The sequence below is a fragment of the Rana temporaria genome, chromosome 1 (assembly GCF_905171775.1).
Source record: "Rana temporaria chromosome 1, aRanTem1.1, whole genome shotgun sequence".
Classification (NCBI taxonomy): Eukaryota; Metazoa; Chordata; class Amphibia; order Anura; family Ranidae; genus Rana; species Rana temporaria.
This window is the reverse complement of record NC_053489.1, coordinates 446,401,881-446,427,492: the sequence shown is the minus strand read 5'-3', so window position 1 is coordinate 446,427,492 and position 25,612 is coordinate 446,401,881. Positions and strand designations below refer to the sequence as shown.

At 47.0% G+C, this 25,612-nt stretch overlaps 1 protein-coding gene and 1 long non-coding RNA gene across 5 annotated transcripts in view; one reads left to right on the top strand and one right to left on the bottom strand.

Moving 5' to 3' along the window:
* LOC120916219 (rho guanine nucleotide exchange factor 18-like) overlaps positions 1-25,612 on the bottom strand; it is a 144,711-nt gene that overhangs the window by 16,089 nt on the left and 103,010 nt on the right. For all 3 annotated transcript variants that reach the window (XM_040327082.1, XM_040327088.1, XM_040327097.1), the window contains 2 exons: positions 22,269-22,340; positions 3,221-3,326 (listed from right to left, as the gene is read on the bottom strand). In XM_040327082.1, the coding sequence (XP_040183016.1) occupies positions 3,221-3,326; positions 22,269-22,340 (178 nt within the window). The remainder of the gene's footprint in view (positions 1-3,220; positions 3,327-22,268; positions 22,341-25,612) is intronic.
* The window catches only part of LOC120916237, an 80,395-nt gene that overhangs the window by 20,775 nt on the left and 34,008 nt on the right, over positions 1-25,612 (top strand). For both annotated transcript variants that reach the window (XR_005743974.1, XR_005743973.1), the window contains exon 2: positions 23,023-23,110. This is a non-coding gene — a long non-coding RNA (uncharacterized LOC120916237). The remainder of the gene's footprint in view (positions 1-23,022; positions 23,111-25,612) is intronic.

The window sequence follows — 25,612 nt, the reverse complement described above, 5'->3', positions numbered from 1 at the left end:
CGACTGACCTGTCCCAAATCGGGGCTGGGCCCAACGGGCGGTCGCCTCCTGGGATGCGTGGACACTACGGGTCCGACTGGACACCGCCGCTCGAATCTTAACGTGGCTTGTTCCCCAGCTGTCTCACCTAGCCGAATCAGACCCCGGTCCGACCACCGAGGGCAGGCTAGTCGGGATCACGCTGATTAAGATATTCCAAGACGGTAGGACTCTATTCCATCCCGGATGAGCCCAAACGTCATCAAAGTCTAACACGGTACAGTGCCGGTCTATCAGGATTATAGGACCGGAGATGGACCTAGTCCCTCTTTCCTCGGTCTTCAGACCTGAACACCGCCCTAATAGACAACGAATTGCAGGGCCTCTGGTTCACCCAAACGATAGTGGAGACGGACCCGCTCTCCCCGGGTTTCCCCAAGAACGTCTTCCTGGTCAGGAAAGGAGGGCGGTTATCGCCCGGTAGTAACTTGAGAAATCTCTCGTAATTACCGTATACAGTGACGACATTCTGCGACACAAAGGGTGAGGTTGATTATCTACTTGGACGACCTACTCTTAATGGCTCGTACCCCTCGCCTGGCGAACGAACACGCCTCCGGGACAGTCCCCCATAGATCACGGGGAATCTATCCTCTCCCCATCTCAGGAGGTAGAGTTTTAGGGTTCTTGTTGGACACCAACCTAGTGCTCCTTCGGCTACCCATGACCACTTGGCCGCCATCTGCACGAGGTCAGTATCGTGCTGGGCTAACGACGGGTATCCTTACGCGGACTGGCTCGCCTGGTTGGCCTGTTTCTGGCGTTAATCCAGGCCATTTGTCCAGCTTCTTTCACTATCGAGACCTTCAGAGTCTCAGTCCCTACGTCTTTGCCAGGGGCTTCACTGTGCAGACGTCGTCACTCTGGACACGGAAGCCATAATTGAACTACGGTGGTGGCTACGTCAGGTCGACAGACGGCACGGCAGGTCCACCTGCAACTCCACTACGGATTCATCTTGGAATAGGTTGCCAACCACCTCGGTTGGGGTACTCGATGCGGTCCCTCGTCCACAGGAGGGGCGTGGCCCACAGCGGAGTCTCTGCTGCACGTTCACACGTGGAAATCCTGACGACCGCCTTGCCATCAGGACTCTAATGCCACACACGTCCACCTAATGGATCTAGCAAGATCTCTGACATTTCTGCCTGGAACGCGACATCGTTCCAGCTGCGAAATGTACCCCAGGCACTTCCGCTATGGTGTTAGATTGGAATTCTCGTTACCCGCCCAATTCCATCGACTGACGACTGCACCGGTCAGTGTTCCTGGCCCTTGCTCCCTTATGGGATCCTTTCTCTCCCCAGTCTGTACGGGGATCTGCACCCTCTATTCACGACGCACGTCCTACTTCTCTTCGCATGGTTGGGTTTTCGGGGTGTCGGTCACGGACAGTGACCTTTTCTTTTATAACGGGGGTTCCACTTGCCTTGATCTAAGCCTTGGGACTAGATATACATTTCGATCATCCGGAGGACTCTGGGTTAGTTGGTGATCAACGACAAGTTAACCTCATGAAGGCGTTCGTCTGAGATGACCAACTACCTGGTGGACTCGTTTGAGTCCGGGAGGTCCTATAGCTCCCCTGCGCCTTCCGCGCTGCGAACTTGGACTACCGCTCCCTTGTAGACTTACTACCGGTGGGATAACACCCATGGTGTACCGACTTAGTAAGCGTTAAGTTTCAACGCCCATCACACCCAGGGTATCAACGCTCTTGGGAGGTGATCAGTGGTCCTGACCACGCGCCAGGACTGGGGGGACAATCTCACTCTGTCGGAGGTTATTGTCGTTTGAGCTACTGCCCCCTCGTGTCTGATTCCGTCAGACGCATATCGAGTGTCACGACGTTGGCCATTCCAGGCGTCGGATCCCGCCTCGGAGAGTCGGGGTTTTTCCGTCGTGCGTAGGACAGCGGCGGGACTTCATCGTTTTTTTTTTTTTTTTTTTTTCTACCCGTTCTTCCCCGCACATCATACTCCGTTGTCTACGGATTTCTTAGTCCTTCACGGTCCCTCTCTTCCTACTCCTCATTCCTACGCTAAACCTCAGTTTCCGGTTTCCTCAGCTACGCTAGCCAGAGGGGTACGATCAATCATGGAAATGGCAGGGTCTTACGTAACCCCGTTGGGCGCCCACCCCTCCAGAGGAGCGGTGGCTCCTAGGTCATCACCCCGGGCGGCTCCCTATAGGATTTACGGCTAGCGGCGGACTGGTAACCACGATTGCTTTCCGCCAATTCTGCTTGGATCGGAGGAACACATATCTATATCAATTTTGTAGTTGTTTCATTTGTTATCATCTATATATGCATTGTTATAGCTTTGAACTTGCATAAGATATGAGCCTCCTGTCTGAGGTATAATTCGAGATTTTCCTAGCTTGTGACGGAAAATATTGATTATATGAAGACAGGAGGCGAGTATCTTCCCTCCCGACCCAACCCTGTCATGAGGTTGTCTCTCTCTCGTTCTAGACTGTTGAACCACACACCCTGCAAGTCGGAGGCTGGTACGCCCCGGCAGTTCGTTTTCACTAACCCCGTCGGGATTGCTGTTCCGTTTCGATCCATGGGTTTAGTTCACCGCAGATGGAGGCTCCTACTACGTTCCAGATCCGGAGTCGGGATGCCGTTGTGCCGTTGACTGAATCCGTTGGTCCATGTTCCTGAAGACGACTGACCGGTCGGCTCCGAATGGTTTTGGTTTTCCTATAGTCCCCGTTGGGATGAAGTTGGTCCGGATGAAGTTGGTCCGTGTTGGCCTTGTCCTTTCGTTTCCTCCAGATTCAGATGTTGTGTTCCGGTCGGAAGGTTCCCGGCAGCCGCGGAGATGTCTAATTGGACTTTCGGTTCCTGTTTACACTAATTCGCATGAAGAAAGAGGAAGAGGTTACCTCAGACAGTCCCTTATATAGACTACGGTCTGGGAGGGGCTACACTGGCCCAGGGACTGCTGGGAAGGGTAGTTCTTTGAATTTTTTCTTTTAAGTTACAATAAATGTTTACTGTATTTCTGCTATGGGCATTATTAAAGAAAGATAATGCATAAGATACTCGCCTCCTGTCTTCATATAATCAATATTTTCCGTCACAAGCTAGGAAAATCTCGAATTATTTTTGCTACAATACAGATTGCTTGAGATTCTGTGGCAGTGGATTATAATGCATCCATTGTTGTACCTTATCTTTTTGCCAGGATCCAGTGACTCTGTTCTTTAGGGAGCTTAGTCTTCTTTTCACTTTAGTTCCTCTTTCCACCTTCTCAGGTTTACCTGTGTCTTCTGTCCTTTAAGTGGGGGAAATGGTAATAAATGTGTAAACTATAGAGGTCAAGTTATCCCTGCTGCAATTTCATGGCTACACAAACCCATGTATAAACCTTGGCTTAATAATTTTCAGCCACTAGATGATTCATAATTTGATATTTCCAAAAGATTACTAAAACTGTTAGGCCGCGTACACACGGTCGGTCAAAACCGATGAGAATGGACCGAAGTTCAGTTTCATCGGTCCAAACCGACCCTGTGTTCGGCCCATCGGTCTTTGGTCCTTCGGACCAAAATTTTATAGCTTGCTTTAAAATTGAACCGATGGACCGCTGACCGATCGGTCCAAACCGATGGTTAGTACACAAAAGCATCGGTTCAAAACCCGCACATGGTCAGAATCAAGTTGACGCATGCTTGGAAGCATTGAACTTCGTTTAACGTCACCGTGTTCTGACCCGATCGGATTTTTAACTGATGGTGTGTACGCACATCAGACCATCAGGCCACTTCAGCGGTGAACCGATGAAAACAGTCCGTCGGACTATTCTCATCGGTTTGGATCGACCGTGTGTACGCGTCCTTAAATTCTTACTATAATATGTGCAGCAGTCCTCGTGCATAGGAAATTTTGTGCAGTAATGCCTAAAATGTACCTAAAGCCATTTTTTTTTTACTTTTGAATAGAGGGGTAGGGTTAGTTCACCTGTCAGGTTTTTTATTGCTTTCTAAAGCCCCACTGGAGAGATTTACCCTCACTTTTTGTCCTGATTGTTAGCAGAACTAAGGCCCATTCACACCTCAGCGGTTTATAGCTTGAAGCTCAAAGGTTCCAAAAGACTGGAGTAGAAATAGTAAAATCTTCTCTATGGAGATGGTTCACATCTCCAATCCAAGCCGCATGTACCTCAAAAAAGTTTTGGCGCTATTTTTGTAGCTCAAATTGGGCAGATTTGCGTGTTTTTTTTTATTCCCATGCGTGTTTTGTCTTGCATTTTTGCGCAATTGCCTGCTCAAATGAAAAAAAAAATTGTAATATATGAATACATAGGTGAAAATAAATGCACAACTAAAAATCATCATAAATGATGAATAAAAGGAATAATATGTAATAATACATAATTAAACCCTTACTTAAAAATAAATAAATAATAATAATAAAATAATAAACACCCAATCCGGAACAAAAAAATACAATAAAAATAGGATTTTTGTCCTCACCGTAAAATAGTTTTCTTTGAAGTCCATGGACAGACACAGCTTCCTTAAATCTTGACATTTGGGTTATGTTCTGCCAAATGTCAAGATTTAAGGAAGCTGTGTCCGTCCAGGGACGAAAGAGAAAATAGGATTTTTGTACTCACCGTAAAATCCTTTTCTCTGAAGTACATGGACGAACAAGGCTTCTTTAAATCTTGACATTTGGCAGAACATAACCCAAATGTCAAGATTTAAGGAAGCTTTGTCTGTCCATGGACAAAAGAGAAAATAATAATTTATTATTAATAATAATACATTTTGTGTTAGGGTATTTATTATTATTATTTCATTTTTTTTTTTTTTTTTTAAGGGTTAGGGGTTCATTATTTATTTAATTTTACATAGTATTCATTTATTGTATTATTTATGTAGGATTATTTATATTTTACATATATTAATTCATTTAGTAGTAGTAGTATTAACACCCTAACCCTAACAAAATAAAAAAATAATAATAAGAGAATAAATTAAATGTTAACCCCTAATCCTAACAACTCCAAAACCTAAACCTAGCCTTAACTCTAACCCCTTACACTAACAAAAAAAAAACTATAAATGAATAATCATGAAAAAGAAAAGCTGATGGAAAAGCTAAAATGCCTGAAAACAGATAATGGTTCTCTTTATTGGATAATAAAAAAAAACAAAGCTCAAAAACGCTGTATAAAAGCACACCAAAATCATGCATAAAAATGCGTGGAAAAAAACGCCAGAAAAACACTCTAAGGGAAATCCTACACTTTTGAGTGAAGTGAAGAGAAATGTCTTCTATGGGACAGGCAGAAAAAAAAGGAAAGTGGAAACAAAAATGTTTTGGCTTTAGCTATACTTTAAGGGCTCATGCAAGGCAACATTTAAATGAGACTCTTTAAAGAGTAAGTTTACTTTATTGTAACCATGGCCCAATGTCCGTTACCTCCCTAATTATCATAACTACATACCAAAAATGCAGACCTCAGACTAAATTTTTTTTTAAATGTTGGTGCTACAAACTACAACAGGTGGCATTGTGCTACCCTGGGAACCAGGCTGCTCACTACTGCCCATGTGTTGGCTCCATGTCATAGAATACAATGGTCAGTCTGCTTCCCTGTAGGCTTGCAGGGGGATAGCTAATTTATATTTAGACTATAGCAAAGGGCTAGCACATGCACAGTACTGCCCAGTGTGAAACTGCACCAAGCATAGGTTACAGAATCTGAAGCTAATTTTTTTTTTTTTTTTTTGGGTGTGTTTAGTTGTAACAAGAAGGCAACTGGACCATGGTTTCCTTTCAGTACACTTATTCTTTATATATGTATAATGACATACAACGCAAACCTTTTTAAAGTAGCTGAAAGACATTGCCAAAAGCAACCAATTAGGTATTTCGTTCTATTTTTCCAGTGGAAATGTAGTTAGCGGGAGTTCACCCATAAAACAATTTTTTCGAACAATCCCCTTAGATGGATGCTCATTTTGTCTAGGGGAATCGGCTAGTTGTTTTAAAATATGAGCTGTACTTACCGTTTTTCGAGATGCATCTTCTCCGTCGCTTCCGGGTATGGGTCTTCGGGAGCGGGCGTTCCTTCTTGATTGACAGTCTTCCGAGAGGCCGAAAGAAGCCGAACGTCGGTGCGGCTCTATACTGCGCCTGCGCACCGACGTTCGGCTTCTTTCTGAAAATCGTGACGCAATGGATGCGACCGTCGGAAGCCTCTCGGAAGACTGTCAATCAAAATAGGAACGCCCAGTCCCGCAGCCCATACCCGGAAGCGGCGGAGAAGATGCATCTCGTAAACGGTAAGTACAGCTCATATTTTAAAACAACTAGCCGATTCCCCTAGACAAAATGAGCATGAAGCTAAGGGAAAAAAGTGTTATGTACGGGTGAACCCCCGCTTTAAAGTTGAACTCCAGGCAGCTATAAAAACAACATCAATTATGATATGTGTACAGTATGTTCATTAAAAAGTATTAAAGGGGTTGTAAAGGTTTGTTTTTTATTTTCTAAAAAGGTTCCTTTAAGCTAGTGGATTGTTGGTTCACTTACCTTTTTCCTTCGATTTCCCTTCTAAATGTTTTTATTCTTTGTTTTCTTTGTCTAAATTTCTCACTTTCTGTTCCTCCTCAGTAAGCTGTTCTGGCTGACTAACCCCCGTGGATGATGGGGGCAAGCTTACTGAGGAGAAACAGGAAGTGAGAAATTCAGACGAAGAACAAAAACATTTAGAATGGAAATCGAAGGAAAAGGTAAGTGAACCAACAATGCACTAGCTCAGGGATCCTCAAACTACGGTCCTCCAGCTGTTGTAGAACTACACATCCCATGAGGCATTGTAACACACTGACATTCACAGACATGACTAGGCATGATGGGAATTGTAGTTCCTGAACAACTGGAGGGCGGTAGTTGGAAGACCTCGCACTCGGGCTTTCACACTGGGATTATGTTAAAAAATGAGGTACGGCGCAAAAACATACATGTGAAAAATTAGTAATAATACCAAAAAAAGAAAAAAATGAATACAAAATGTTAACCAAAAAAATGAACCACAACCTAACGTGATTAATGTAAATGGTGTATAAATACTAGAAACAGGATAATTGAATATCAATCTGTTAGTAGCCAAGAGAATGTGAATAAACAATCAAAGAATGTGACAAAAGCACAAATAAAGTAAAAAGTGAATAGAAATGTCCATAAATCAGTCCCAAGTGTAATAGAAGTGAGAAATGAATCCAAAATCTTCTTATAATGGGTGATGTAACATCAGGGATTAGAACCTCCTTCCACCAAGTGAGCACCCAAGTGAGAGAGATGTGGTCTCCTTACCAGATACTAAGACCACAAACAGGCGGTCAGACCAGGCACAGGGTTTTAAAGTCTCCCAATAAAGACTCTAGGCTGGAGATGGTTCAAATTTGCTCAATCAAACGCTGATGGGGATCTCAGGTATAAAAACAGAAAAAAGGCCCATAGTGTAGACTGCGACACAAATTTTAATAAATAATGGTATTGCACTTACAGATAGTTGATCTAATGCATTCCCGATAAAATGTATCTTAAGCGTGTGCAAAAAGAGTCTCGGCGTCCTCTCTCGTTCCTTCTCCTGTATCGGTCTGTTCTGAAGGGCGTGATGACGTCAGGACGCAGGCCACACCTACGCATTTCATCATATGTTGACGTCGTCTGGGATTGGCTGCTGAGGCTTTTTACAGGCCCTATTATTTTTTTGCTAAAGCGCCTGAAAAACCCCTCCAGTGTGAAAGGGGACTTGGTGAGGTAGAGGCAGAACTAGGAATCAACCAGGTGTGCTGGATGCAAATGTACTGACAAGGAATCTGTTAAAGTGGTTGTAAACCCATTTTTGTAACTTTATACTACAGGCACTGGCATAGGAAGGGGGGGGCAGGGGGTGCTGTGGCCCCGTGCGCGACATTTAGGGGGGGCGACTTTCCGTGCCTCCTCCTAATTTTAATTTCCCGTGTCACCGCGACACGGATGTCCGGAGCGGCCAGCGGCCACCATGTGTAATGTCCAGCGCTCTGTGATTGGGCATATGGGGGTCATGTGAGGAGTGGGGCTGGAAGTCCCGCCTCCGCACATGACCGCCATACGTCCAATCGCAGAGCGCCGGGAAAGTCTGAAAATGGCGGCGGCCGGCGGGAGACGCCAGGCTCTGAAAGTGTGACCCGCCGGCGCCGTCTTCCCCTCCGCTCTGGTGCGCTGCGGTACGGCGCTGCCACTGTGTGGAGGGAGTTGCAGCATGGAGCGGGCTGTGGATGGATGGTGCTGGCGGCCGGCGAGGAAGAGAGTCGGGACTCCGTCCGAAGCAGTGCTGGGGTCCTGTCCGTCCTGACTCCTGAGGAGAGTCCTGGAGGAGTCTCTGGAGAAGAGCAGACAAAGGTAAGGAGGACTCAGAGGATGGACTTCTACTGTAGGAGTTAGGTGGGTCAGTGTCAGTGCAGGGGTCAGTGTCAGTGCAGGGGTCAGTGTCAGTGCAGGTGTCGGGTCAGTGCAGGGGTCCGTGTCAGTGCAGGTGCAGGGGTCAGTGCAGGGGTCAGTGTCAGTGCAGGGGTCAGTGTCAGTGCAGGGGTCCGTGTCAGTGCAGGGGTCCGTGTCAGTGCAGGTGTCAGGTTGGGTCAGTGTTGGTGTCAGTGCAGGGGTCAGGTCAGTGCAGGTGTCAGGGTCAGTGTAGGTGTCAGTGCAGGGGTCAGTGTTAGTGCAGGTGTCAGTGCAGGTGTCAGTGTAGGTGTTGGGTCAGTGTCAGTGCAGGGGTCAGTGTCAGTGCAGGGGTCAGGTCAGTGTCAGTGTAGGTGCAGGTGTCAGTGTAGGTGCAGGGGTCAGTGTCAGTGCAGGGGTCACTGTCAGTGCAGGGGTCAGGTCAGTGTAGGGGTCAGGTCAGTGTCAGTGTAGGTGTTTTAAAAAAAGCTCCAAAATATTTAAGTCCCCCACGTTTATGCACATATAAACGTGGATGTTTATATAAGGGGGGGGGCGAAAAAATGTTTTCGCCCCGGGCGCCCATGACTCTGGTTACGCCACTGACTACAGGTAAGCCTATATTAATGCTTACCTGTAGCTACGCTGGATATCTCCTAAACCTGCACAGTTTGGGAGATATCCCCCTGTGTCTGCATGTGCCAAAGTGATCGGCACATGCGCACTGAAGCAATGACACGTCGTGCCGTTGCTTCAGTTAGATGTGTCGTTACCAGCTGCTCCTGTGCACACGTGCGGGAGTGACGTCGTCGCGGCTCCGGCCAATCACTGCGCCAGAGCCGCGATACCCGGAAGTAAGCTCGGGAGAGATGTCCGTGGCCAGAGGGGGGTAGAGGAGTAAGTAATACATAATGAGCTAGTATGCTATGCAAACTAGCTCATTATGCCTTTGTCTTGAAGTTTTTTTTTTTTATTATTATTCAATTTTTTTTTTTAAGGGTTTACAACCACTTTAAAGGCTACGTTTACCTGAGCTGGCAATTGATGCCCCTGCACCCGATTTATCGGTGGACGCTATGCGGCAATCATAGATGCCTTCATAGCCTAGGTGGAAGCAGCGCGTGGGAGAATGGGGGCTAGAAAGCGCCCCCCTTCCCCCGCCATCTGCTGGGGACAACTCCAATGCATTGCCGGTTCCATGACCCTGAGGTATCTGAAGATGCGGACCAAGAACCCTCTTGAAGAGAGTTTCTTGAAAAGATGGACCTCGCCCCCGATAGTGGACCCTCCTGTGTCCAGATTAAACAAGCTCCACCATACCAGTGGAGGGGGCTCCCGCCTTCAAAGACCCTGCGGACGAGAAGGTTGAGGCGATCACCCGCAACCTGTACATGGTAGTGTGTTTGACGGTATGACCAACCATAGTTGGGGCCCTGGTGTCTGACACTCATGGAAGGGGCAAAGATGCTGCTCAATGGGTTACAAGCGCCAGGCTTCCTCGAACAAGGTAGCCCTAGCTGACCTACTAGTACAAAGCCTAAAATTCATTTGTGAATCAGCCTTGGACACCTATTCCTCTGCTGGCCAGAGCTTCAGGTCAGGCGGTGGCTGTCATGGACAAAGTAGGTCACTAGATGGCGCTAGCAGCCCATCGGCGCGCGCATGAGTGGCATCGGCACGCACGGCCACGCGCAATCGCGGCACTTTGCCGGGCACGCCGAATGTTGAGACCCGTCAATCCGTTCCCGAAGTGTATCACGATTTTCTGGATGTTTTTAGCAAAAAGGGGGCTGACACCCTTCCTCCGCACAGACCCTACAACTGCCCAATCGAGCTCCTCCCTGGAGCCGAAATCCCCTTTGTCAGAATTTTCCCCCTGACAGAACTGGAGCTTGAGACCCTAAAGACCTACGTCGACGATAATCTCAGAAAGGGGTTCATCCGCTCCTCCACCTCACCAGCAGGAGCAGGGATTTTCTTCTTTGAGAAGAAGGACCATTCTCTTCGCCCCTTTGCTGATTACCGCAAGCTTAATAAAGTAACAATCATGAATCGGTACCCTCTTCCTCTGGTGCCAGAATTGTTTCAAAGACTGGGGGCAGCAGTCATCTTTACAAAACTGGATCTCCGGGGGCCTACAACTTGTTGCGCATCCGGGACGGTGACGAGTGGAAGACTGCCTTCCGTACCCACTTTGGCCACTTTAAATACCTGGTGCTGCCCTTTGGACTCTGTAATGCCCCTGTTACATTCCAGCATTTTGTAAACTACATTTTTAGACACTATCTTGATCTTTTTGTCATTGTATACCTCGATGACATCCTCATTTTTTCTCCTTCTATAGACAAGCATCGGGAACACGTCAAGAATGTGCTCAAATGACTTTGAACGCACGGATTATACACCAAACCTGAGAAGTGTGAGTTTGAACGTCAAAGTATACAATTCCTGGGACTAATAATATCTGTAAAAGGCATCGAGAGGGATCCACAGAAAGTTACGGCAATTCTCGACTGGCCGGCGCCTGTGGATAAGAAGGGTGTTCAGCGCTTCGTCGGGTTTGCAAACTTCTACAGAAAGTTCATTAGGTGGATCTCTAACATCATCGCCCCTATAACTAGCCTAACCAAACAAACTGTCCGCTTCCACTGGTCCCCTGAAGCCCAAGGAGCTTTTGAGACCCTCAAGAAGCTGTTCACATCTGCATCGGTCCTCAGACACCCTGACGCAAGCCTGCCCTACATCCTGGAGATGGATGCTTCAGAAACGGCAGTTGGAGTGGTTCTGTCTCAAAGACAGGGGCCTAAAGCTCTTCTGCACCCGGTTGCTTTCTTCTCCCGTAAATGATCTGAAGCAGAGAGAAACTACGATGTGGGGGACAAAGAACTATTGGCGATCACTGCCGCACTGGAGGAGTGGCGGTATCTCTTGGAAGGCGCAGCACACCCGATCCTGATTTATACGGAATACGGAAGAACTTGGAATACTTGGAATACCTGAAAGTAGCCAAGAGGTTAAAACCACGTCAGGCCAGGTGGGCGCTCTTTTTTACCAGGTTCTCCTTCCATATAAAATACCAAGTCCGATGCCCTCTTACGGATGTACTGCAATTCTGAAGTTCCTGCTCCTCCGGACACCATCCTATCCTCTGGAAATTTCCTGTTACTGCAGGATGACCTACTGTCTCGAATCAGGCAAGCCTCTGCAGGGATTTCCTCTTCTTCAGGCACAAACCTGCAGTCTAAGGATGGTCTGCTGTGGCACGAGAACAAGATCTTCGTACCGGAAGGCCTACGGGTCAGTGTCCTGAGTTCCTGTCATGACCACGAACTGGCTGGCCATTTCGGGGTACTAAAAACCTCTGAACTTCTGCAACGTTTTGGTGGCCTCAGCTTTTAAGGCCCCTTTCACATTGAGGAGTTTTTCAGGCGGTACAGCGCTAAAAATAGCGCTGCTATCCCGCCTGAAAAACTCCTTCACTGCAGACTCAATGTGAAAGCCCGAGGGCTTTCACACTGAGGCGATGCGCTGGCGAGAGACAAAAAAATCTCCTGTCAGCAGCATCTTTGGAGCGGCATGTATACCGCTCCTTCACCGCTCCTTCCCATTGAAAATAATGGGAAACCGCGGCAATACTGCCCGCAATGCGCCTCTATAGAGGCGCATTGCGGGCGGTATTAACCCTTTATCGGCCGCTAGCAGGGGTTAATACCGCACCACTAGCGGCCGATTCCCGCGGCAAACTCGACGGTATAGCGCCGCTATTTTTAGCGGCGATATACCGCCAACACAGCTACGGGTCCAATGTGAAAGGGGCCTTAAGGATTGCAGGAGCTACATGGAGTCGTGCACCACATGCATCCGAAATAAAGGGAGCAAATCTAGAGCCTGGGGACTTTTGAAACCATTGCCCGTACCAGAGAGGCCATGGAGGATGATCTCCATGGCTTTCATCGTAGAGCTTCCCCCTTCTGAGGGTTTCATCACCATCTTTGTGACTGTAGACAGGCTATCCAAGATGGCACATTTTCTGCCCATGAAAGGTATACCCTCTGCTCCTGAAACTGCTAAAATCTTTATTAAAGAAATCGTGAGGCTCCACGGCATCCCTGCAAACATTGTGTCAGATCAGGGGGTGCAATTTACCTCTAAGTTCTGGAAAGGGCTCTGTGAGTCTCTCAAGATTGAGCTGTCATTCTCATCTGCTTACCACCCACAATCTAACGGCCATAATGAGAGAACACTGGAACAATACTTGCGCTGCTTTTCTTCATTTTCACAAGAAGACTGGGTATCTCTGTTGCCACTGGCTGAATTTGCATACAACAATTCAGTTCATTCCGCTACTAAACAATCCCCATTCTATGCAAATTACGGCTACCATCCGCTATTTATGTCTAACTGTGTCCCGGAGTGTACGGTACCCGCTGTCCAGGAGACAATGGATTTCTTTAACTCTAACAACATGCTGTTACAAGAGACCATGACGAAAACACAGGAGCATAATAAGGAGGTATTTGATAAAAAACTCAACCTGGAACCCGGAGATCTGGTGTGGTTATCTACCCTCAACTTAAGACTTGCCTGCCCTTCAAAGAAACTGGGGCCTAAGTTTGCGGGGCCCTTCCCAATCAAGAGGAAGATTAACAGCGTGGCCTATGAATTTGAGCTACCAGATTCATTCCGCATTCATCCGGTCTTTCATGTCACCCTCCTTAAACCTAATGTTTCTGACCCCTTCCCTGGTACTGACCCACCCGAACCAATCTTGGTCGACGGCGAGGAAGAATTCGAGGTTGAGTCTATCTTGGATTGCAGGAAGAGACGCAATCGCGGCACTTTGGCGGGCACGCGCACGAGTGTCAGCGGCGTGCGGGCACGTGCTGACGCCATTTTGGCGCCAAACCAGGCTATTTAATGGAGCTGATCCTGCGGCCTCTTGCTGTTCGGTCTTCAGCGCTTCCTGTTACCCACCTGACGCCCGTTACCTGATTGTCTACAGTTCCTGTGACCCGGCTTGCCTCTGATCATCCTTGACCTCCGCCAGCCCTGACCCCCGGCTTGTCTGACCTTGTCTCTGCCTGCTCCTCTTATCTGACTGCTGCCCGCCTGTTGCTGATCCGGCCTGAACTACGACTTTGCTCCTGCTTCTACCCTGTACCTGATCCGCCCACCAGTGTTTGACCCGGCCTTCCTGACCCTGCCTGTGCCCATACTACAGCACACCTCCTTCCTGTTGCTGATCCCGGCTTCCTGCACCAAGCTCCAGCTGTCTGTTGTCCTGCTATCCTCGGCACTGCTGACATCTCCCTGGAGTCTACAGGAGTCCACCCCAGCTCCAGCACAGCGTTCCTGTCAGGCACTTGTGCGACTTTGTACTCTCAAGCTCCCTGTCCACACTACCAGGGGCTCCGGAGTCAGAGAAGCAAGAGCAGCCGCTCCCTGCACGTCACGCTCTATCACCAGGTACGTGACAGTAGCGCTACGCCGTCTACTTTGGTTAAGATTTGGTCTGCCAACCAATCTTCCAAGAAAGCCCTGATGGACTTTCCCTTTAAGGGCGACAGACTTTTTGGAACTCCCCTGGATGACATAATTAAAGATGCTACAGGAGGCAAGGGCACACTGCTCCCACAGTCCAAAAAGGGGAAGGAGCCACGCCGTAGGGCACACAAGCTTTTTTTTCCGTCCGCCCAGTACAGCGGGTAAAAGACCACAGGCCGATAAAGCGCCTGCTCAGGGACTGAGACATCAATGGATTCCCAAACCCAACAAACCTGCCGACAAAACTACGTCTGCATGAAGGTTTGCCCCCACCCATCTCCCGGGTGGGGGGACGTCTTCACAAATTCGCGACCCGGTGGACATCTCAGGTCCCCCTACCGGTGGGTTTGCAAAGTAGTGTCTTCAGGGTACAAGATAGAACTTCTATCTTGCCCACCAAACAGATTTTTTTCCCTCCAACCGCCAGCTACAACCTATTCTTCGCAGTTTAAGACCTGCTGAAACGCGGGGTGGTTATTCCTGTCCGAGTACAGGATCGGTTTCAGGGGTTTTACTCCAATCTGTTCATAGTACCAAAGAAGGAGGACGTTTGCCCAATTCTGGACCTCAGGGCCCTCAAGTGCTTTGTGAAGGTACAGGGATTATGGATGGAATCGGTTCGCTCTGTCGTCACTGCCCTCCAGCCGGGGGAATCTCTGGCATCCTTGGACATCAGGGATGCCTATTTACATGTCCCCATATGCACAAAGCATCATATACTTCTGCGCTTTGCGGTCGGGGAAGACCACTATCAGTTTGTGGCTCTCCCCTTTAGCCTGGCATCGGCACCAAGGGTGTTCACCAAGGTGCTTGCCCCAATTCTCGCCCTACTAAGACAACGTGGCATTGCTATCGTGGGCTACTTGGACGACCTGCTTCTGAGGGCCGCTTCAGCCTCAGAATTAGAGGAGAGCGTGTCTATAACCTGTCAGACCCTCAAACACTTTGGGTGGCTACTGAACATTCAGAAGTCAGTAAGGGACCGACTCAATGCCTAGTATATCTGGGATTGATTCTGGACTCCTCAGAGGCAAAGATTTTCTTCCCTGTGGAAAAGTGGCAGACCCTTCGGGCTGCGGTGCGGCAGTTGACACCCCAGAAATGGTCGTCACTCCGCTTTTGCATGCGAGTCCTGGGCCTCTTGGTGGCCTCCTTCGAGGCGGTACCATATGCGCAATCTCACATGCGAGTGCTACAGAAGGAATTTCTGTCCAGATGGGACAAGTGCCCATCATCCCTGGATTATCAAATCTGGGTGAGCCACCTGGTCAGGACCTCCCTAGTTTGGTGGCTAACCTCACCGGTACTTCTGTTCGGGAAGTCGTTCCTTCCTTATCACTGGATAGACATCACGACGGACACCAGCCTTACCGGTTGGGGGGGGGGAGTCTGGGGGGTTCAGTCGACCCAGGGTCGCTGGTCTCCAGAGGATTTCCATTTGCCGATCAATGTCCTGGAACTTTGGGCGATCAGGCTGTGCCTCTCCACATGGTCTCAGAGGCTACGAGGGCGTCCAGTCAGGATTCAGTCGGACAACGCCACAGCGGTGGCATATGTCAACCATCAAGGAGGAACAAGAAGCTCGGCTGCAGTGTCAGAAGTCGTTCACAGCCTAAGGTGGGCAGAAAGGAATGTACCGGCCCTGTCGGCCATATACATTCAGGGTGTGGAAAACTGGCAGGCGGACTACCTGAGTCACCAGATGCTGGACAAAGGAGATCTCCTGGCGTCTCGACTCAATCGGAAGGTATTGAGGTTTGTGGCCAGGTCAAGAGACCCATGGGCGGACGGGACAGATGCGTTAGTGGTGCCGTGGAGTCTGTACCGGCTAATTTATGCCTTCCCTCCTCTAAAGCTCCTGCCTCTTCTGCTTCGCAGAGTGGAGGCAGAGGGGATTCCTATGATCCTAATTGCTCTGGTTTGGCCTCGGCGTCCTTGGTACGCTGATCTAGTGCGGCTAGTAGCAGACGTCCCTTGGCGTCTACCGCTGAGAGAGGACCTGCTGTCACAAGGTCCCATACTGCATCCTGCTTTACAGTTGCTGCAGGGGGTTCGGCAGGTTGCCCCTCCAGCCCGTCCCCCCTACCTCCGTGGGGATTTGAATAGCAGACGCACCTTGGCGTCTACTGATACGAGAGGACCTGCTCTCGCAAGGTCCCATAGGTCATCCTGCTTTACAGTCAATGGCTTTAATGGCATGACCTCTAGGTGCCTCAGAAACCACCGTTTGAGAACATTAGGGAAGTTCCCTTGTTGACACTTTTTTAGAAAATGGTCCTTTTGGTTAGGTCAGTTAAGAATACGGTTCTGAGCTGGCAGCCTTGTCATGAAAGGCTCCCTATCTGATCTTCCACAAGGATAAGGTGGTGCTGCATCCGCATTCTTTTTTTCTTCGTAAAGGTCATGTCGACCTTCCATCTCAAAGAAGATATTTGTACTACCATCCTTGTGTCCTCATCTGTCGAATCCTAAGGAGACGACGTGGCATCCCTTGGACGTTGTCCGAGCTCCGAGAATATACTTGCCTGTTACTGCTCCATTCCGGAGTTCAGACTCACTGTTTGTTTCGGTGGCTGGTGCCAAGAAGGGCCCAGCGATCTCATCGGCCACCAAATTGAAGGTGGATCCGACAGATCCTGATCAGGCTACGCCATAAAGGGTCGGGCACCTCCCTGTCACGATGCATTCGACCAGGGCAATGGTGCCTCTTGGGCTTTCTGACATCAAGCATCTGTTTGCCAGGTGTGTAAAGCGGCGACCTGGTCGCCCGGTCACACTTTCACTAAACTTTACAAGTTGATGTGAGTGCATCTTCGGATGCTTCTTCGGCCGCAAAGTTTTGCAGGCGGCTGCTTAGAGTTACAACTCCTCAGTTGAGGAGCTCTGTTATGGGGTGAAGTTTATTTTTATGTCAAGATTAAGGCTGTGTCCATCAATGAACGAAAGACAAAATAGGATTTCATACTCACCATAAAATCGTTTTCTCTGAGTTCATGGATGGACACAGCACCCACCCCTCTTTTTCTTTAAAGTTTGTACTGCTTGCTACGAACTGAACTGCTTGGTGCAGGCTGAGAGGATATAGTCAGTGGGACCGCACCCTGGGCGGGGCGGTTCGGCTTTGAAGTTAACTCTTTCTGCCTAGTCACTCCTAAAGGCTATTTCCGTGTCCATCCATGAACTCAGAGAAAAAGATTTTACGGTGAGTATAAAATCCTATTTTTGTGCCAGGTTGTAGTAGTGTTTTAACCACTTCGTTACCGGGCCTATTTTGGCACTTCTCTCCTTCATGTAAAAATCAGATTTTTTTTTGCTAGAAAATTAATCAGAACCCCCAAACATTATATATATTTTTTTTAGCAGACACCCTAGGGAATAAAATGGCGGTCATTGCAACTTTTTTTCTCGCACGGTATTTGCGCAATAATTTTTCAAACGCCTTTTTTTAGGGAAAGAAACTGTTTCATGAATTAAAAAATAACAAAACAGTAAAGTTAGCCCAATTTTTTTGTATAATGTGAAAGACATCTTACAGACAGACGTACTTAAAAATCTCCATAGGCGACGCTTTAAATTTTTTTACAGGTTACTATTTTTGAGTTACAGAGGAGGTCTAGTGCTAGAATTGTTGCACACGCTCTAACGTACGCGATGATACCTCACATGTGAGGTTTGAACGGTGTTTACATATGTGGGCGGGACTTGCATGCGCATTCGCTTCTGCACGCGAGCGACCGGGACAGGGGCGTTTTAAATTTTTTTTTTTTTATTTATTTATTTATTTTTTTACTTCATTTTTTTATTTTTACACTTTTTTTAAAAAAAATTTTTTTTTATCACTTTTATTCCTATTACAAGGAATGTACACATCCCTTGTAATAGGAATCACTGTGACAGGTCCTCTTTATGGAGAGATGTGGGGTCAATAAGACCCCACATCTCTCCTACAGGCTTACAAGCATGAAATCGGTGAAAAAAAAATCACCGATTACATGCCGACAGCCGCGATTGCGGCTTTGTTTACTTTCGGGTACCGGGCGTGATGTCATAACGTCGCGCCCGGTCCTCTGACGGTCATAGAGATGACTGTGACCGTCTGGTCACCAGTCATCTCTATGGTACACCAACGAGTGCCGGCTGATTCGCTCTCCGGGCCCCCGATGGCACGGGAGAGCCCTGAGAAGCACCGGATGGCGGCGGGAGGGGGGGACGTCCCCTCCCACTGCCTAGAAGAACGATCGAGCGGCGGAACCGCCGCTTTGATCGTTCTTCTGGTGCACAGAATCGCCGGCTGAAGACGGCGATATCTGAATGATGCCTGTAGCTGCAGGCATCATTCAGATATCACCGCACAAAGTCGAGAACGTCATTTGACGTCCTACGGGTCTCAAGTGGTTAATAGCTTTTTAGGAGCATTTTGTGTTGTCTGTTTTTTTTTCTGCTGGAGAATGCTTCCAAACACTATGCAAAAAACATTTTTTTTTCTTCTCAAACGCTGAAGCTTGAAAAATGCTTGTAGCATAAAATAGTGTGCATGGACACATAGGATAAGACTATTAGCTTCTAGGAGCAGAAAAAATGCTCACAATGGTCTGTAGGAGCTTAAAAAAGCTAGTGTGAATGGAGCCTTAAAGCGGAGGTTCACACAAAAAAGTGAACCTCTGCTTTTTGGATCCCTCCCCCCCCCCTCCTCCAGTGACACATTTGGCACCTTTCAGGGGGGAGGGGGGTGCAGATACCTGTCTGAGACAGGCATTTGCACCACTTCCGGGTCTGATCCTCGCAGGGAATTCAGCCTGTGACGTCACTCCCCCCGCTGTCTTCTGGGAAACACTGCTCCCAGGAGAGAGTGGGGACCAGTGACAGCAAGCCGCGATCCGAGCGCATGCGCAGTAGGGAATAGGGCTGTGAAGCTGTTAGGCTTCACTGCCCGATTCCCTCACCGAGGATGGTAGCAGCCGAGGACCGAACGATTTCTCAGCCTCGGCTTCTGACTTTGCGGGCGCGATGGACAGGTAAGTGTCCATTTTTTAAAAGTCAGCAGCTGCCGTATTTGTAACTGCTGACTTTTAAAAAAGAAAATCGGCGGAACCTCCGCTTTAAAGATATATGCACAATGTTTTACCTGCCAGGGGATTTGTTTTTATCATCATCCAGTTTTGAGAATTATAGAGCCCCATCACAAAACACAGCCCTGTTTGGCAGTGCAGGAGGCTTAATTTTTTTTTTTTTTAGTTAAGTAACACAGACGTTGTAATTCCCCTAGCCATTGAAAGGCCGGTGAAATTGGAAGCAGAAGACTGATGAGCTAATTTTTCTGTCATGCTGCTTTCTCCTCCTTTCCACATGCTTCTCTTTAGCATGTGAACACTGCAGAACAACTGGCAAGCTCCTTGCTCTGCTTCAGAAGTGAGAGCAAGGTTGCTATACTAGGTTCATTTCAGTAACTTACACTGCTTAAAAAGCTCAGGGGTAAGTTTGAGCTGTGAATGTGGGTCAGGTTTAGTGACTCAGGGCTGGATGACTCATCATGACACCTCTTCTGGTGCCTCCCCCTGTTTTTGGGATATTGGAGAATGTTCTAGAGCTAGTGGGCAGGAGTTGAGGAGGATCTGCCTGGAATATTTATGAGGCCTTGGCCAATCCCCAGTAGTGGGCTGGCAGGGGAAGAAGCCTATCTCATAAATAGCCATGAGTTATGCCAGCAGGGTAGTCGAGTGAAAGATGGGGATGCAGTGCTAGGGAGACTGTCGGTGGCCCTCAAGAGTGCCCCCTAGTCTGGGGGGGGGGGTGACCTTGGGCTGGGACTTAGGTGCTGGAAAAATCGTTCTGCAACACACAGGAGGAAGCCCTTCTTGGAGGCACGGGAGTAAGAAAGGACAGAGTAGCACTGTGGGAACTGCAAAGGGGGAAGGCTGCATGTAGTCAGGCTCCCTTGAAGACCGCTTAGTAAGAAGCTGTATATAGAGACTGTATATAGGAAGATTGCCCCTGAAGTTTTGCTGAAGTTAAAAAGGGCAATGGCCATTCCATAATCTTCCATCCAAGTTGAAACCCCATAATAAAACACAAAAACACTATTTTCTGACTCTGGAGTGCCTGTGAAAATTTGGTGTGCCTGGCTGTGCAGGGGTGGGGGATCCAGATCACCTGCGGCTCCTTAGGGAGTGCGCTACAGATGTATTAAAGGGAACCATGAAAGTTCCACATATGTGGCTTTCCCTCAGCCCCTGTTGACAAAACGTAAGGAAAAGCCTTACAAATTCCTATTGCTGACATTCCTTGAACACACAGAGGGATCTTGGGAAAGCTCAGCATCCCAATGTTTCCAGAAGACCGATACTGCACTATACACTATACTCTATATATATATATATATATATATATATATAATGTGTGTATGTATGTATGTAGCGCCTGTGTACTTTTCAGTACAGGTGCTATGTCAAATTTAGTGGGATGAGAGAGTTACTTGCTTTCATCCATGTTGATTTATCTAAATTTGGCTGTTGCCAGCCCTGAACTGTTCCCTGGGTCATTCTGTGCTCCGGAGATGTAGTTCCATCTCTGGGTGACAGGTGGCGCCAGAGAGGTCCAGGCGGAGGCGCCTTTTCGCCCAGCAGCCAATCAGAGGAGTGTTTCCCTTGCGGGGCATGCTGGGGGAGGGTATTTCTGTGGCAGACGCCGTTCTTCGGGGGTTCCTGGTTCCAGGTGCGGCACCCACCTTTATGGTGTGCTCACATCACAGGCCCTGGCGATATGGCCTACCAGGCCGGGGCGCACGTGCTACGCGGAGTTCCTGACTCCGGGCCCTCATGGCCCGGAGCAACTTATGCTGCCAAAAGGGCCCCAGTGACTTACTGGATCCCCCACCTTTATTGAGAAGATCCCAAGCGAGTTGCTGTTCGGTGGGGAGTCGGTCTGAGGAGAACCTGGAGGCAGGTGATCCAATAGGGCTTACACCATCCATCCGGGATCTGGGTGACCGGACACTGACAGGTTGTATGCTGCAAACTGTCAGTCGGTGACCCCAAGCTATCAAGTCTACCTGAGGAGGATTCGCTCTATCATCCATGTTCACAAGTACTGGGCCTGTGGCAGAGGTCTCACTACAAAAGTCTAAATCTTACTAGAGCCAAGTCGGTGGCAGAGACTTGTTCCTTCCCAGCGGTTCCGAGTGACACCCTGGCTGCCAGGCCTGTGAGAGGGACCTGTCCAGGGGCACTACACCCACTCCTGCTGGAGTGGCGACGAAGCAAGATTAATCATTGGAGGCAGGACTGCTTCTTCTATCCATAGCCTGAATCTGCAAAGTTCTCTCCTTTTCACCAACCTATTCTATCTACCTCAAGTTGACTGTTGGTCAAAATAAAAGCACAGAAAACGTCAACTAATTGTTTGGACATTCCGTCATTGCTCTCATCATCGTCATTACCCCTAGACACATCACAGAGGTAACACAACTATGCCGATCCCAAATCTAACCAGCGGCTCCTGAGGGGGTAGCGCTACACACACACATATATATATATATATATATATATATATATATATATATATATATATATATATATATATATATATATATATATATATATGTATATACTGGATGTTCTTGTTTAATTTGAGGATCCAACTTTCCCAGGATCCATCAAGAAGACACACAGATGTCACCTCATCTAGGCAAGGTGGACCAAATGCTGAAAGTAAGATTTCCTCCCAAAAGTTATTTTTTTTTTAAGTCCGTACTATAAGATTCTGACAGCAAGGGGGTCGGGGCAGGCAGCCACATAAGTGCATCCACCATTTTAGTGCAATATCCGCTTTAATGAATACAGAGCTGCATTTTATTGAGTATTTTAAATTTGCATGGAGTTCAGCTTTAATCAAAGAGTCATTTAAACAAGGCTCATTGTGACATGCAAATTGCTTTTAATGTAGTTTTGCATACATATTTTTTTTGTCAGTTTCCATTACCACTTTCAGGCTACTGTTATTGACATCATGCATGTTCATGCACATATTGTATGCCATGCATCGGCAGTATGTTATATGTAGCGGTTTTGTGTTTAAATTAAAAAATCTTTACAGATTCAGCTGGGCTTCAGCTGCAAAAACGTATTCAAAATATACCATGAGAAACTACCTTTTGTTCTCAGAAGATGGGATACATTTATTCTAGGTTCTCTTTAAAATTCACATTTACAAAAACGCATTTGTCTAAATTACCCACTCGTTTGACAGGAACTCGTACCAGGTCAGATTTTGCTTCGATCCACTGCTTGCTTCTTGTTTGCTTTTAGTTCTATCGGAGTAAAATTAACAAAGATTTTTTTTACATTCTTGCACATTCAGGTAATCTGCATGAAGGTTCCTCTAGCAATTGGAAAAACGTATAAAGTTTTCTGATCTCTTACAATAAAGTACATTAAACCTAAACAGAGGGTACTGTTACTTCTGCCTTAAATCCAAAAAGCAAGGGGGTCTATCCTTCATTGAGAAATGCATAATGGGCAAATCCAAATAATTCCTTTCAACCTATTGTATATCTCCAATGGCATTGCCAGAATCCCTAGTTTGCAGTATGTACAGTATAAACCTTGTAGCTCTTGAAATTGTAATATTATTTGGAGACAAGGACTTTGACCATTTACAACAGTAAAAGCTATGATTAGATATGCTAACAAAAAAGTCCTCACAAAATTACATGGAAGTACGATACTACCTCCTTCTATTACAAAAAAAGTTTTTTTTTTCTTTCTTAAAGCCCAGGTGCAGCCAAAAAAAAAAAAACTTTCTTTGGAATAAGTGAAAAAGTCAGGTTTTTATTGCAATCTCTGTCCCCATTCACTTCATTGTGATGGGAAACCACTGCAGACCGAAGCAAACCACTAAACGGGGAACAGGGAATGACTTCAAAGCAATACAATCATGACCAAAATACTTACTCTTTAACATGTCTACCTAAAACTACATTTTTTTTTTAGATGAGCTGTAAATATGCCTCTGCTTGAAGAAAAGATTGACAAATTGATGGCAAATAGACGGCAAAGCAATCAAGCAAATAAAGATCGAGTGAGTAGACTATATAATGTACTGCTTTATGAAAATGTATATTAGCATGTTAAAAGTGACTCAGATTTATTTTACCAAACTCCTTATTAAAAGGAGAATTATTAGCCAAAGCTTGTTTGGCCGTACTTCACCTGTGAACCCGTTTTCAGCAGACAGCAGGCTGAAGCCCGCTGACGTCACAGAGCAAGTCCAGGCTGGGGTAAGATCGCGACAATATGGTCGCTATCCGCCCACAACCCAGGACTGGCACCTGGCTCAGCCTCTCCCACCCCCTCCACAGCCCAGTGCTCCAGTGATTGCTGGGGGCAGAGCAGAGAGCTGGTGACTGACAGTCACCAGCTCTCTGCTCATGGAGCTAAGAATCGAGTGATCAGCGGTCTTTGATCGCTTGGTTCTCAGTCTTAGAGCCAGTTGGGGTCCGATGCTGCATCCATCTAGGTAAGTATGATGCTTGGGGAAAAAATCTTCAACTTTTCTTTTAAGGGAGAATGTAACATTTGATGAGATGATTATTATAGCCAAATTGAAGGGGGAACAGGGGTCAGGAAATCTCCAATACATGTCAATCTGCTGCCCACGGGCCGCATGCAGCCCAAACCGCTATGAATGCGGCCCAAAACAAAATCGTAAACTTAAAATTTATTTTCTTTAGGAATTAAAAAAAAAAAACGTGTTTACACTTAGGCCTTGTACTCACGAGCAGACATGTCCGATGAAACCGGTCCGCGGACCGTTTTCATCGGACATGTCTGCCCGGGGACTTCTGTTCGATGGCTGTACACACCATCGAACAGAACTCCGCACGTAAACAATACGCGGGGCGTGTCCACGGTGTCGCCGCGTCGATGACGCGGTGTAGCCGCGACAATGACGCGGTGACGTGGGCGGGCCTGCCTTTTAAATGCTTCCACGCATGCGTCAAAGTCATTCGACGCATGCGAGGGATGGCGGGCGGCCGGACATGTACGGTAGGTCTGTACATGTCGGGGGGACAGGTTTCCAGCGGACTGTTTTAAAGCAAGTCCAGGAAACAGTTGTCCGCTGGAAACCTGTCCGATCCGCCCGAAAATGGTCTGCTCGTGCCTACACACGGCCAAACATGTCTGCTGAAACTGGTCCGCGGACCAGTTTCAGCAGACATGTTTGGTTGTGAGTACGGGGCCTTAGAGAACACATGAGGAAAAAACTGACAGTGTCTCTTTATTGGCCCTAAGTTTTATCTTCCCAAAGATAACTATCCCACATTAATGCCTTATTCATGTCATCGGTTTTTGGCAGTACCTATATTTGTGAGCAACTAATTTCAAGGATGAAGCATGCAAAGGACAAAATTGGAGCCAAAATATCTGATGAGCAGCTTGATACTTCATTGAGAATTGCTACTACATCCATAAAACCAGATTATTAATGTATTAGTTTATAAAAAAAAACAGTGTCAAAAGTCACACTAGTTTATGTTGCCCATTTTAATTTTATAATAAAAATACTATCAAGAAAATGAAGCTTTATTAAGATAGGTACATTAGCTATATCTGTGATCTGCCCAACTTTTTCTGCTCATCAGCCATCCTTCTTGTTAGTGTATATTATGTGTGGCCCAAGACGATTCCTCTTCTTCCAATGTGGTCAGGGAAGGTCAAAAGTTTGGACACCCCTGTTATAAGGGCAAGAGTGAAATGCAGTTCATCTATATCCTGCCAAAGCTCCCCAGATTCTGTATTTAGACTGTGTTAAGTGAATGGGCACCCACTGGATTTTAGAGTGTTTCCCACATTAGGCATCATTGCCTAATGGCAATATATTCACCTTACAGGTGAAGGACAGGGACATGGATGTGTTTCCCATTGTAAAATCGGTGCCCTTTCAAAGAATAAACTGATAGTAAGTATACTTGTAATGTCATTACACTGGAAAATGGTCACATTGGGGTTAATGTAAATACAATGCTGGCTGATCACTGAGTGGTTAATGTATATAATGTGCAGAACTGGTTTACTAGAGGGTTAAAGCACATACATTAGGAGATTTTTACTGTATGGTTAAGTCTGATACTGGAGACATGTCACTGAGGGCTCATGCACAACCACATGCGTTGATCTGCATTGATGAACATAAGCTTCATCACAAGGACAACCCAAGGACACAAGTCCATCCAGTTCAACCAACAAATATTTGCCCTGTTCACACCAGCAGTTGTGCATTATACAGATCTTAATGTGTGCAGGCTTCAGTGAACAAGCCCTGAAGGTTAATGTGTAGTGTAATAGTATCAGCCAAGGACCAGACACACAGTGAAGTTTACTTGACCTTTACGTGTTGCATGCAAGACAGAAAGGTACAATGAGTTATAACAAGTATTAAACTATGGGTTATAAACAAAAGTTATCCAAACAGAGTAACATGAATCTCAGCATCAATCCTTAAATTGGCCCACTAGCTGGCAATGTGGCATAACTATTAATATAGCACAGGAAAAAGTCAAATACTTGTAGTGCCCTGGAT